Source organism: Leguminivora glycinivorella, chromosome 2, assembly GCF_023078275.1.
Source record: "Leguminivora glycinivorella isolate SPB_JAAS2020 chromosome 2, LegGlyc_1.1, whole genome shotgun sequence".
Classification (NCBI taxonomy): Eukaryota; Metazoa; Arthropoda; class Insecta; order Lepidoptera; family Tortricidae; genus Leguminivora; species Leguminivora glycinivorella.
Window position 1 is genome coordinate 18964745 of NC_062972.1, and position 14079 is coordinate 18978823.

Genomic DNA, 14079 nt, shown 5'->3' on the forward strand with positions numbered 1-14079 from the left:
AGTCAATTCTGGATTGCTCACGGTCAACTTAACATGCTCCTCCTCGCTACGCTCGTCGTCGCACCTAACTGGACTGTCACATGTGATTTCTGTTCTGTTAATAATAATAATTTTTTATCCATAGCCCAGTATTTAGTCCATCACTTTCATCAAAATAGACCAGTTCATTTTATTAGATTCCATTAACTCTCAAATAGTCCTTACACCCTGACGGGTGTTGCCTCTGCGTGTGTCCCATGATACGGGCAAGGGCAACATCCGCTCGGTGTACCCCTTACATTTCATTAAAGTGTCGAAAGGGCCTCTACGTGTTGGCTTCGGCCCCGCGCACGCCTCCCAAAGGTCCGGAACACCATTGTTCCGTGATGGGAAAGACATACAAAAAAATAATAATATGTATAACGATAAATTATATTATACACAATCGTTATGATCAATAAGTATATAAACATTAACATTAGTATAAAATGTATTTATGATGAATGACATTATTCGAACATAAGTCATTCGATAGACGATAGTTATTAACACAAAATTGTTATAAATAATGATCATTATAACATAACATAAAATTGTATGAGAAACATTTTCGGACTACCAATAATCTATATACCAATTTTATATGAACTTTGGCGCACCCAAAAATTATATATTTCTTTATTTTAATAGCATGATATCACGTCAATACACATTTTGAAAAAATTAAATTTGTAGGCATCATCAAGTGTAGTTATGACAGTATTTAATCGGTGGCGCTAAAAAATTGAGGTACGATTCTTAGTATGACGATTGTAAATCATCCTTGACGCCGACAAGGAATTCCACTCTGACAGTTGGAATTACTTCGATTAACGTGCGTTGCCTTCAACAGATGTCGCCCATGAGTTCGACTACTACTCGATGCCCATGCTCTCGGAGCTGGACGACTTTGACCTCTGCCTGCGGAACCCTGAGGCTGTGTACTGCATCGTCGACATGGAGCTAATGGAGGATGAGACACCGCTATATCAGTTCATAAAGGTACGCTATCCAAACTTAATTGTGAAGATGCTGAGAAGAGTTCATTTCTGTATATATACCATATTTGGTTTTCCATGCCTGAAAGATCCTTATATTTGCAGTAAAGTCCCTCTAATAGAAGTTCCAAAGAATGATATTTGCACTCGAAGCATAAAGAACCTTTAGGCATGAAACGCCACATATTCTCTTGTTCTGCAGGCTTTCATGAGCTGTAGCAAATTCCGGGATAATGCAAGGAAGAAGGAAGATGATACTGTTGAGTCTTTAGACGTTTAGTTTTTCATTGGGATAGTGAATTGAACAATCAGCTCTAACCTGCGATTCACTGTTACTTTACCACCAACTTATCGGACAATGTTCCTTATGAAAACATTCTTTAAATTTACTTTTGTCCCCCAGAACTTCTCAATGAGTATAGCGAAGAACTACAGGCACTCGAAGCTCCACCGAGGGGTCTGCGCCAACCAACACTGCGGGCTCAACCTCACTCACGCCGCGGGGGGAGAGTCCACGGAAATGGCCTTGAGGGACTGCCTTAACGCCTCCATCCACAGAGGCTATGGTCTGCAAGTAAGTCTGCACGAACCAGCACTGTTAAGGTTATGTCACCAACAACACCAGTCCGCAGACTCAACCTCACCCATGCCGCGGGTGGAGAGACCACAGAAATGGCCTTGAGGGACTGCCTTAACGCCTCCATTCACCGAGGCTATGGTCTTCAGGTAATCATGCAAACTAGCACTGTTGTGTAAGCAACAACAACAGACCGCAGACTCAACCTCACCCATATCTCGGGAGGAGAACTCACCGAAACTCACTCTGGTCAGGGCCATTGGGCAGGCCCTAACGCCTTCATTCACTGAAGCTATGGTGTTAACTTGCGAATCAACTCTGAGGTCTAAATATTTGTTTATTATTTTACTAAGCGTTTTAAATCGAAGATAATCAGATCACGTGGGCGTATCGGATCACATAGATAAATTGGTTTATGTCAGAAACAAAGTACAGTAACATTTCACCGTACGTCTCTTTGATCTTTCTCTCAACCCGCGATGTCAATTGTAAGACATATTTTACATATCAACAGGTTTTCAGTCTGATCCGATTTGCCCTTCAATCAACCCTAACTTTATTTGGTTTTTTTTTTTTTTTTTTTTTTTTTTTTTTTTTTTTTTTTTTTTTTTTTTTTTAAATGGTAAAAAATAATTTATTAATAACCAAATAAATACAAACCTGATCCGCCACATGCTTCGTCAAAACACAAATGTAATCCGCCCAAGCGTCGTCAGATTTTTATTCTACATTATCAATAAAACAAACCACAATATCTGCAACACGCTTCGTCAACACACAAAAACTAACATAACTACAAACTATTTCCATCCCCTCTCTGCATCGTGCCCGGCCCGAAAGTTCCCATCACACTGGCCGCATTCCCACGCTGTATAGCGATGGAAACTTGTTGGACCAGCCAAGACCCAGAGCGGGGATCACTACCCCTGTCCCGCAAACGTTTGCCCAACTCCCTAAATAGCCCTAACGCCTCAATACCCCAGGGTCCAGCAGTCTCAACAGCGACCGGTATTTGGTTCGCGACTTAAAATAGTAAACCAAAAAAAAAGTCGTTCAAGCCAGCATTTTTCCTTTAGGTGGAAACGCTATCGGTGCGTTACTGCAAGACGCAGTCAGACAGCCTACCCATCGACGTGTTGGACTGGGTGGTCGGCGCCATCCTGCTGGTCGTCTTGCTGACCAACCTGGCCTGCACCGCCTGGTACTTCCTCTGGCCTAGCGAGCAACTCGAAAGTGAGTGTCAAGAATATTTCAATACACCAACCTACATGCCCGGCTGTAAGCCGTATTCACATAAGTTACCGCTTGCCTACCAGACAAGAGACTATTCAAGTTTCAAATCTAAGTACTCTTAGTGAGCCAAATATTCAAGGTTCGGCTAAAACTTTTCGTGGAAATTCTAATTTTAATGCTAGCATAAATATCATAAGAAAATTATTTAATTTCTTATCTTTTGAACTTGAAAAACTTAAAAGATTAAAGTCAAACATTTATTAATTATCTTAATGGGTATCGTATTAATTATGAATTTCTTTGACTAGATAACAAATTCGTGATGGCATTCTGCGTGCAGAAGAACTGGAAAGCGCTGAAGAAGGGTGGCAGCGCCGAGGGTGGCGTGTTCAAGTGCTTCCAGGCCATGAGGTGAGTGAGGCCAAGGTCATACTAAACCCCTTATTTTGTTCCTTTTCGACGTATTGGTGTGATAGAAAGGGACAAACGAACTTTATCGGCTTGATAACTTTAGTCAACATTTATGAATAAGGGGGTAAGTATATAGGTACGGATTGAGCATGATAGTACGACAGCACTTTTGATACGATCGCACTTACAAATTTCAATAAATAGTTAGGTTAGTAACTATTTATTGAAATTTGTAAGTATTTTCATATAAGGAGGTCACTCAATGTGGCGCCGGCAGAAAATTGTGCCATCCCTCCCCTAATAGTGGAGGTTGAACATTTTGGATTCGAAAATTTATAGGAGATAGCGTATGTATATGTCGCAGTAAGATAGATAAAGCCGTTATATAGTTATAACCCTAGGGATAAAATTATATGTCGTAACATAGTTAAACGAAAGCGATTAATTGCTATCTTACTAGGAATATAACTATAATACGTTACTAGTTTAGTCATATAGTTATATGACTGGATTCAGTTTAGTGAAATGATTGTAGGCAGGAGTGCGGCGGTGCGGCGGAGGTATAGTTATAACCCTAGGGATATAATTATATGCCATAGCATAGCTAAACGAAAGCAATTCCTTACCATCTTACTAGGAATATAATTATAATACGTTACTACTTTAGTTATATAATTATATCACTGGATTAAACTTAGTCTGGGGATATAATTATAATACGTCTCTAGTTAAGTAATATAGTTATATTACAGGATTAAGTTCAGTAGTATAATTGTAGCAGTGTAGTGCTGCAAATTGTACTATTTGCGACAGTAAATATCATGTTTATCTTGTTAGATTAAATTAAATTGCCATCGCACAAATCCAAATGCTGATACAATTTAAAAAATTAATAAATCGGATATTATGAAAAGAACCGGGAGCACCGGTTCCTAAATTTTTGTCTCGGTTCTTTCGCCACCATAAAATTACCGGGATTTCCCGGGACATCAAGAACTGGGAAATACCGGGAGCATGCCCTAACTGTTACGTTTTAACTAATATAGCTTGGATTCGTTTGTTTAGTAACCAAACCTTGTGTACTATGTTCGATACAAAATAAACTTTGTTCTAACGTCAGTGACGGTGTTATTCCAAATCGTGCCGCTATACATATTATAAAACACTGATTTAAACTTTCACGATTTTTACACATATTTAAAATTGCAAATGAGACTTAATACATAGTAATACGCGATTAAGTCCCGTTTGCAATTTTAAATACCGTATTATAATTATATTCCTAGTAAGATGGTAATCGCTTTTGTTTAGCTAGTTACGGCATATAATTATATCCCTAGGGTTATACCTCCGCTGCACCGCCGCACTCCTGCCTACAATCATTTCACTAAACTGAATCTAGTCATATAACTATATGACTAAACTAGTAACGTATTATAGTTATATTCCTAGTAAGATGGCAATTAATCGCTATCGTTTAACTATGTTACGACGTATAATTATATTCCTAGGGTTATAACTATATAACGGCTTTATCTATCTTACTGCGACATATATATAGCTAAAATATATCATCGAATTTTAGGGTTTTTATATTTTATATGTATAAAAGTCCGAATACACTAATGTTTTGTAAAGTCTAATACCAGCGCATTTCATGGAACTAGACTTAGCCAGTGAAAAATGTTTTCACTAAACTAAAATTTTACCGTAGCATACATATGTAAATACGGTACAAAACAAGTAAAAGCTAGACCAGTGATATCGACACTCGACACTCCACAAAAAACATTGCAACCGTCTAACTGGCTCCAATCAGAATTGTAAATAAAATGGCAAATGCGAATTTCTTTTCTAAAGTGACTTTGTTTTACTGCACCAATTGTACCCCTCGAGCGTTCTTGCAGTTTTTTTTTTTCTTTTTTCCCAGTTCTCAGTCAACCGACACAATTAACTTAGGTACCTATTTATTTAGAGTTTGTTGCTTTTTTATTTGATTTTATGTTAATTTAACGTGATTGTCATTAAACAAGATTACAAAATAATAAATACGTTTTACTTAACTTTATTTTTCAATGACTGGGCACACACATTGATCACGTGACCACCCCCCTGAGTACGAAGCTGGATCCGCCCGCGCCCTTGATCAGTACCTATATTGAGATTGATTTACATAAAGTTTATTTCTTTTGTGGACAACTTGCGCCTCTAAGTAATTTAGCTGAAATCAAAGCCCTAGTTCTCTTTGAATAACGTCTGCGAAGTTTGGTGTTTGATTTAATTAGGTTAATAACCAGTCAAACGTTTCTCACTAGTAACTGATTTAGCGTATTTAGTTTGTGATACACCGTGACATACTAAAGTAGTTATTGATGATATAGTGCTGAAACTATCTTTACGAAATGTTCGATTAATGATCCATATAATTTATGATTGTGTTGGAGTAAGTTGGAGAATAAACACTTCTACTATCAATTATTACTATTGTTTTTTTTTTTATGATGAAATAATAACGAACTACTAATATGAATATGGTATAATAACACGTATTATTTATACTGTCTGTGTAAATATTTCTGAAGGCGACTACGTACAGCACTGACTTTTTCTATTTTATATCGACTATTTTTATTGAGTTTCATCATCATCATCATGTCAGCCCTTCAGCGCCCACTGCTGAGCATAGGCCTCTCTTCTAGTACTCCATGTATCCCGGTCCTGACCTAGTCTCATCCAGTTGTGACCCGCAATTTTGCGGATGACGTCCACACAATGAGCCAACGGATGCCAAGCGCTTCTTACATCTGTAACGCCGTGTCTTGCGTCGACCGTCGCCGTCGCGTCTCATACTTCCATATCGATAAGGTTTGATTTCGTATGCGTCGCATCGCCGTCGCGCGACCATCGCGCGATCGTCGCCCACGCAAGCCACGGCGTAAGCGGCCACCATTTCATTATTGAGTTTGGAGGAAACGCATTAATTAAAAATGTTTCCATGTATTTTTTTGCATTAAGGATCTCAATAGAAATATTTCTGTTGTCAGATTCTACACGATGGTGATGATCTTGGGACTTCACTCCATGATCTTCATAGGCTACGGCTACACAGAAAATCCCGAGTTCATTGAACAAGTAAGTTTAGTTTTGATATTTTATTTATTTTATATAATATACTTACCTAAGGTACAGCAGGCCAAATCTCGACTGGGAGGAAAATGTAACTGGTCCATATTTTCCATGTTTTATAATGATCGCATTATTAAATAGAGTGTCCACCGGTTATATATGGGAGGCGTGTTCAGTGGATACAAGTAGAACTCAACATTATACTTATAATGGAATAAATGGATTAGTTAGAATGTCCCCCCAGTAGAGATTTGCCCCGCTTGTGCCCGCCCCGTTTTTGATTAGATTCTGACCTAAATATAAAGGTCTTATAGGCGGTCTGCGAGCCGCATGCAGCTCTTTTAAGGTACCTACAATTGTGGCCCATTCAGACAGTTCTTCGAGCTGTTAAATCAATATTTGAAGCTAAGTAAGCTTCCTAAAACAAGTAATTTTTACTGCTTTTGGCTCTATTTTTCAAAAACCAAGTCGTAACCTAACCTATTTTACCTTTACAAGCAACCATGCATTTGTAAATTTGTATAACATCTATTACTATCAGGTAAGCACATAATAAAAGCGCAATAAAACAGTTTGAAAATAAAGTAGCGAACAAAGCTCCGAGTGTCTATTACAAAATATACTAAAGTACCTACAGAATACAATAAAATACAAACGCTCGGTTGAAAAAGCCATAAATTACCCGACGCTCCCGGAAATCCAGGAAACGATTGGAAATTGCTAACAATTAATCATGGAGCTTCCTCTCGATGCAGCGTGTTCACACGATAATTGCTGTGCTGTTTTGTTTTAACGGTCAGCAGTACGCAGATTATAAATATAGATATGACACCCCTCGAATGTTTCTGATTTGTTATAAATATGCGCGATTAACTTCTAACAAATGGTAATGGTACTGATAACGCGTGCGTCTGTCGTGCAGTGGGCGAATCTAATTTGATTTTATTTGTTTCTAATTTTAAAGTTTCGATATTGAATTCGAATTTCAGTTAAGTAGTAAAATCATATTTGTTAAATAATTTTACGACAACGACAGCGAAATTAGACCTAAAGGTTTCTTAAATAATTTCTCTTCTTAAATAATAACAACTTCAATAATGTAACAAAGGTGTTGATTGCTTTGGCCAACCAATACGAGATTATTAGGTGTCTATTCCTACTTAACTAAATCTATTCTACATATAGTTAACCAAGTAGGTAGTAATTGAGAACGTGCTCCTACTTGGTTGAATACCTATTATATATCATTATTCGATTTGTGAGAATCTCTTCCAACTGTAGGAGCGAGTCACCTTTAATATCATTAATTACTTCATTAGGCACTGATTTAAACTTTCACGATTATTACACATCATTATTTTTAAAATCGGGACTTAATCGCGTATAACTACATATTAAACTGACCTCCAACGTTTCAAGGACGGCGTTGTCCCCGTGGTCTCGGAGAAGACTGGCTTGAAATGACATCAACACCTTCTGACAGCCGCGCGAGTTTTTCGAACTACCCGCACTTGGTTTTGATTATCAACTTGAACTGTTTGCGCACTAGGGATGTTACTCTGTCGACATACAACACTGACGATATTCGATTTAACGACTGTCGATATTATTTTCGGCTTACACTTATTAATGACAGGATTCCATGTGGATGAGATCCTAAAACCTTCGTCCCGATTGAAATTGCGATGTTTTTTGATTTCAATGGCTTCACGCACTTTTCTACTGTAGAAATGGCGTTCCGTGGAAAGGACTTTAGGGTCATGTAGTTCGATCCAGTGGTTTGGCCCTGACTCTAACAAATGTTCAGCCACGGCAGACTTGTTGACCTGACGATTTTTCACAGCCGCGATGTGCTCCTTTACCCTTTCTTCTATGGTGCGCTTAGTTTCTCCAATGTAGGAGCTACCACAACTGCAATCAATTTTATAAACGCCAGGTGATTGAAACGGTATAACGTCCTTAGGTGATCTTAGGCTTCCTGCAACTTTGGATAATGGCGTGTACACCGTCTTTATAGAGTACTTTCCAAGTACTGTACCAACCTTATCCGTCACACCTTTAACATACGGCAAAAATGCATATATGTAGTTATACGCGATTAAGTCCCGATTTTAAAAATAATGATGTACTTCATTAGGCGTCGCTAACGACATAAGTAGCAACAATTGGGATAGGTAAGTACTTGATGAATTCATTATACTAATTGTACGAAACCGAATAATAATATGAGAGTCAAATATATTTAAGAGCAATAACCCCGTGCCGATAAAATATTCTTATTTAATTACCTACGAGATGAAAGCCTAAGTTACCAGCTAAAATCGCTCCTTGAATAATTTAACGATATAAGTAGACTTCAAACGGGTCATTATACAAAATTTTAGATATATCCAATATTCTACCTACTTGTCCTACTTATGTACATCCAATTTACCTAAGCCCCCCCCCCCCCCCCCCCCTACCCTTCAACTACTTAGAAGAAATTAAAAGGGAAAACTCTAAGAAGCTGTGAAGGCTTTGGGAGACCGACAAAAACAAATGACAGAAGCTGCTAAACCAAGTCGTCTCGATCATCAGTAATGATTGGTAATGAGCAGACAGAGAAGAAGATATCCGATACAATGAGTATATTACTCGGCTCATTTGCGATTATACTCACTTGGGTATAATTATCTAAACACATTACCTACAGACTGTTTTGGTACGTAGTAAATGAGATACAGTCCCCGGGTAATGGCACGCGAAGGAAAAGGCAAGTGAAATGTCGTAAGAGCGCGGTGCGGTGGGCGCTCGGGCACTGGACCGGTTACCGACACACTGCCCTTGCGGCCACGCGGCGAGCGTACTTGGTTTATTTAGAAATTGAAAAATAATATATCTAGTGCCGTAATGCTTTGTATGTATGTACTTATAAAATCTAGGTGCGTAGGTTGTACTAACTTCGAAACGAATAGGCAAAATTACTGATGCTATTTAATAAATTAAATTTATATTCAAGTTTGGCCGTTATATTGAGACTGAGATTAGCCATACTGTGTCCTTATTAGCAATATTTTTTTTTTTTTTTTTTAATTTATTGAAAACAAAGATTACAGTTATACAGTTTTATTTGAAGCGCTTAAGTACATAAAATAAGTTAATACTCGCTAGGAGGTTTTAATTTAAAAACGCCTGAGAATGTCCCGTTTTGTAGTAGTACTTTCCTGGCGTAACGCCACTCCGGGTGTTTGGAACAATTAAGTTGACAGCTCAGTGAGCTCACACAGAGTGAGTATACAGATCGTCGGCCTATGAATCCTATGACATAATATTGTCTTCGGTTACCGCAATATTTCCGGTTACTCATGAAATAAAACATTTTGCACAGTCTGTAATTTTTCCTGTCACCCGTTGACCACGAACGCTGTAAAGAGTTCGAAACATCGGGATGAATTTTAAATTCATTATACGCGATTTAATCCGTTTCCATAGTTTTATTTCAATCCTATGATAGTTCACCAATCTTTTTTTCGCCACACACTTCGCACTTAGCCAAGAAAAGTTTTAGTCCGATTAATCGCTGTCATTGTGGCCCCAAAGTGCTAATCGGTGCGGACGAAACGAATGAAATGTCGTTTACATCATTGCATTTTCGTAATCATTGACGGTTTTCTACCGCTCTACGAGTATGTCTAGGTAGTGAGATGAATAAATTATTAAATACGCTTTTAAATGGTTAATTTTGTTACCATAGTACTCGTAACTACTAACTTACCTACTAAGTAAAATATAAGTTCAGTACATTCTAGGTCAGTTACATCTACAGCTACACAAAATGCGAAAAAATGTCTGAACACGCTTTACACCCATAATGTTAGACTCGACTGTACTTTACATTACACACCTCGTGTATGTATGCGACTCATTTCAAGACACCTACTTCCAAATTCTGCCTTTCCGTCTTATGCTTATGCAAAGAGGATCGAGTATTATAGAGAGTTACTGTCAAAGTAAAATGTGTAATCACAGTGCATAGACTGCCATCTCTCGACACAAGCTTAAAACTTTTGAACCTCAGTTTTGACAATTTGGCCCATATTGTTAGCTTGATATGTGTTAAAATGTCAAATATTAATATTAGCGCCATCTAGCCGAGCGTTCCCCAAAGGTAACGTCATCTAGGCCACCGTACCTTCTTCTCTAGGGATTTGAGGTACGATTTTTTCTTAGACTTTAGCCGTCTATACGGAGTTACATAAGTCTTTGTGCATAGGGATGCATTCCTCAATATATTCAAGGTATAAAGGGCGAGTCGCACAGTTTCTCGTCAGTCATTCACTAGCTGTCGCCGAGCTAATATATGGAAGAAAATGGACGAATTAAAAGTGCATGTAAGGCATTGCTTACTATATGAATTTCAGTCTGGCCATTCAGCCGCCGAAGCAGTTCGTAATATATGTCAGCGTGTTGCTCCTGAAGTTGTGTCTGAGGCCACGGCGAAACGATGGTTCCAGCGGTTTCGTAGTGGCGACTTTTCATTATCAGATCAACCTAAGTCTGGTCGACCGGTGAAGATTGATGTAGCCAAATTAAAAACCTTAATAGAAGGAGATCCGAGGCTAACGAGTCGTACTCTTGCTACCGAGTTAGGCTGCTCTCATGTCACCATAGAAACACATTTACACGAGTTGGGAAAAAACTACAAATACAGTGTTTGGATACCGCACGAACTTGATAGAGATCAACTAAACCGCCGTGCCGATATCTGCATACAACTTCTGTCTTTTCGCCGCACATTCAACTGGTTGGACCATCTTATCACTGGAGATGAAAAATGGGTCTTATATATAAATCACACACGCACACGTCAGTGGCTAGCTCCAAACGAAAAAGGAATAGAGGCACCAAAAACAGAGCCTCACCCGAAAAAAGTTATGCTGTCCGTTTGGTGAGATATTCATGGTATTATTCACTGGGAACTCCTACCAAGTGGAATGACTGTTACCGCATCAGTATACTGTAATCAGCTTGAAAATTTAAACCAAAAAATCTGTCAGAATCGTCCACAGCATGCTAAAGTTTTTTTCTTACACGACAATGCTCGCCCATACATTGCAAAAGTGACTCGGCTAAAGCTATTGGAGCTAGGTTGGAAAGTGATACCTCATCCACCGTACTCTCCAGACTTGGCACCTACGGATTACGCATTGTTCAGATCGCTAAGCAATGCCTTGAATGAAAAAAAGTTCGATGATCAAGCCCATCTACGACAGTACATAGCTGAGTTTTTTGAATCTAAACCTAAGAACTTCTTCGCCGATGCTATTCATTCTTTACCAGAACGATGGAGACAAGTAGTAGATAACAAAGGCCGTTATATTTTTGATAAATGATTAAAATAATAAATTAAATAAAAATTACAATATTGGTTATGATTCGCTCATTACTTTCTTACCAACCCAATATTTAGTTAAATAGACATATTGAATAAAATAAATACCATAGGACATTCTTAGTATTCTTACACAGATCTACTACTGATTAAGTCCCACGGAAAAGTTCAATAAGGCTTGTGATGTTAGAACTTGAACAAAAATATATAAATATTGTATACCTAGAAAGTACCCAAGACTTGAATATAAAGTATAACATTTTATGTGAGTATTAATTCGTTTGAATCCATTGGTAACTATCACGGGACGCCGCGCACGTGCGAATTATGTATATGTAGGGAGTGGCAGCAGCGGAGGAAAATGATAAGAAGTCTGTACGACAGAATTAGAGTATATTTCGTGCAAATTACAATATTATTAGTCTTAACTAAGTGTCCTAAGCGGTTTAGGATGAAAGATTGGCGTGGCGTCATACCTGACACCTTCCCCCTAAGCTGAGCAACTATTTTCTGAGTCTACAGAAAATGTTGCGACGTTTCGCTCTTCAGTTTGAGTTTCTTGTGTTGTGGTAGTTTTTGTGGCGGCGGCGGCGACCTTATATCTGCGGTACAATATGAATGTAAGTGCGCTTGCACCGAATAATGTAAGTGTGTAGAACGGTATCGATGTATGATAAAAAGTTGCTGTTTGAATTCGGTCAATTTCCATAGGCTTCTCAATGGCCAATTGTTGTTCAATTTTCTCGAGGTTGCCCAAGTTAATAGAGTTCATTTTCAGTATACTGGTCCGATCTTTTCCAATGTCACTAGATGTTTTCTGAGGTACGTACATAATCTTTAGTGGTTGGCCTCTGACTTTATTGTTGGTATTAATTATGGTAAACTGCTGCGTTTTCATAGAGCAATGCTGGGGTATAGTAGCGACGTAGCTTCCTGTTAACATGACGTGTTGCTCTTGTTGACATTTTAATTGCACTTTTGTCGGTTTCGGGAAACTGACGGCATAGTGTTGATCATCTAGCTCCAGTAGAGCTTCCTTGGACAGCGAGATAGGCGTGGATTTACACGTTTCATCTACCTCCTGTGTAAGTATGAGTTTATGTATGCAATCTTGATCCGTGCGTATCTGGTGACTCAGTTTTTGCTCGCAGATGTACCAATCGCCTGACTTCGGGCATTCTGCCTCCATGTACACATGTTCTAGAGTATTGGTTGCAATTAACGGATAGGGGGGGATAAGGATTTCGTGGTATTTATTAGGTAAGGGACATAACTTATATAGATTAAACGTGCTTTCATAGATAATAGGTACTCTTAAGACGATTACTAATTTATTTCCTGAGAAATATGAGCCTATCCTAATGCAAGTATAATAGTCTCTTATATCTAAACTAAGAATTTGTTTGCTGTCATATATTCTGTGCAGACTTCCAATTATGTCTCTTATTGAGGTGATACTTAAAATAGAATGGTGCACGTTACTTGTTTTACTATACGCTAAGATGTTTTCTATACGTATCATCTCTGCGTACAAATCGTTAGCGTTATCCGCTATGATGTTAAAAAGCTGATTAAGATGTGCGTAATGAATCAACTTGTCGTTATTCGCTAAAGTACTGTTACTCAGTGCTAACAATGCTTTACTTAGTTTTTGTTGATTTATGACTAATATCGATAAGGTTTGGTTTTGCTCGACAATCCATTTTTTAAGTAGACTTATATGTTGATTGAACTTATTCGACAAGGTCTCGTCATTACTCTGTAATATTTTTATTGCATTGTCGTATTTTATTGCGTCTGTATAGTCTAGGTTTCCACTGATACTTTTGATCAGTGAGCCTAACGGGTCGATAAGGCCTCTCTTTACTCTTTTACTTGAAAAAGTGTTGAGCTGTGCCGAGATCTTTTCTATTTTAGAATAAAGGTATTTGATTTGATATTTGAAAAAAATGAAAGTACTATTGTTTAAAGAATTAGTGGCTTCAGTCAGCTGTGTTAGGATTAAGTCAAGGTTTCTCTGTATGTCGTCAAGATTAATGTATTGTAAGAAGGTATGGTAGTGGGAAACTACTTTGGTCTGAAAAATTATTTACTAAAGCATTGCGAATTGCTAACCAATTTTCTGGTATGCCGTTTGTGTTTATTAATCTGGCGGCAGATCCAGTTACTTTATTTAAAATGCCATTTAGTAGTGCAAAATTTACTAAATCTTGTCCTTCGCGGACATATTCTGTTACTAATTGATCGCATAGCCTTATAAATCTAGTAAGAACGTGCGGGTTACCGTCAAATTCGGGTAATAAGCGAACGGCCTTGTAAACTACGTCTAAGCTTGTCATATTTCC

General features: G+C 38.2%; 1 protein-coding gene across 1 annotated transcript in view; it reads left to right on the forward strand.

Moving 5' to 3' along the window:
- Positions 1 to 14079, forward strand: part of LOC125235845 (regulator of hypoxia-inducible factor 1-like) — a 67455-nt gene that overhangs the window by 24998 nt on the left and 28378 nt on the right. The window contains exons 2-6 of the mRNA XM_048142454.1: positions 872 to 1020; positions 1420 to 1590; positions 2670 to 2826; positions 3135 to 3237; positions 6282 to 6369. Coding sequence (XP_047998411.1) covers positions 872 to 1020; positions 1420 to 1590; positions 2670 to 2826; positions 3135 to 3237; positions 6282 to 6369 — 668 coding nt within the window. The remainder of the gene's footprint in view (positions 1 to 871; positions 1021 to 1419; positions 1591 to 2669; positions 2827 to 3134; positions 3238 to 6281; positions 6370 to 14079) is intronic.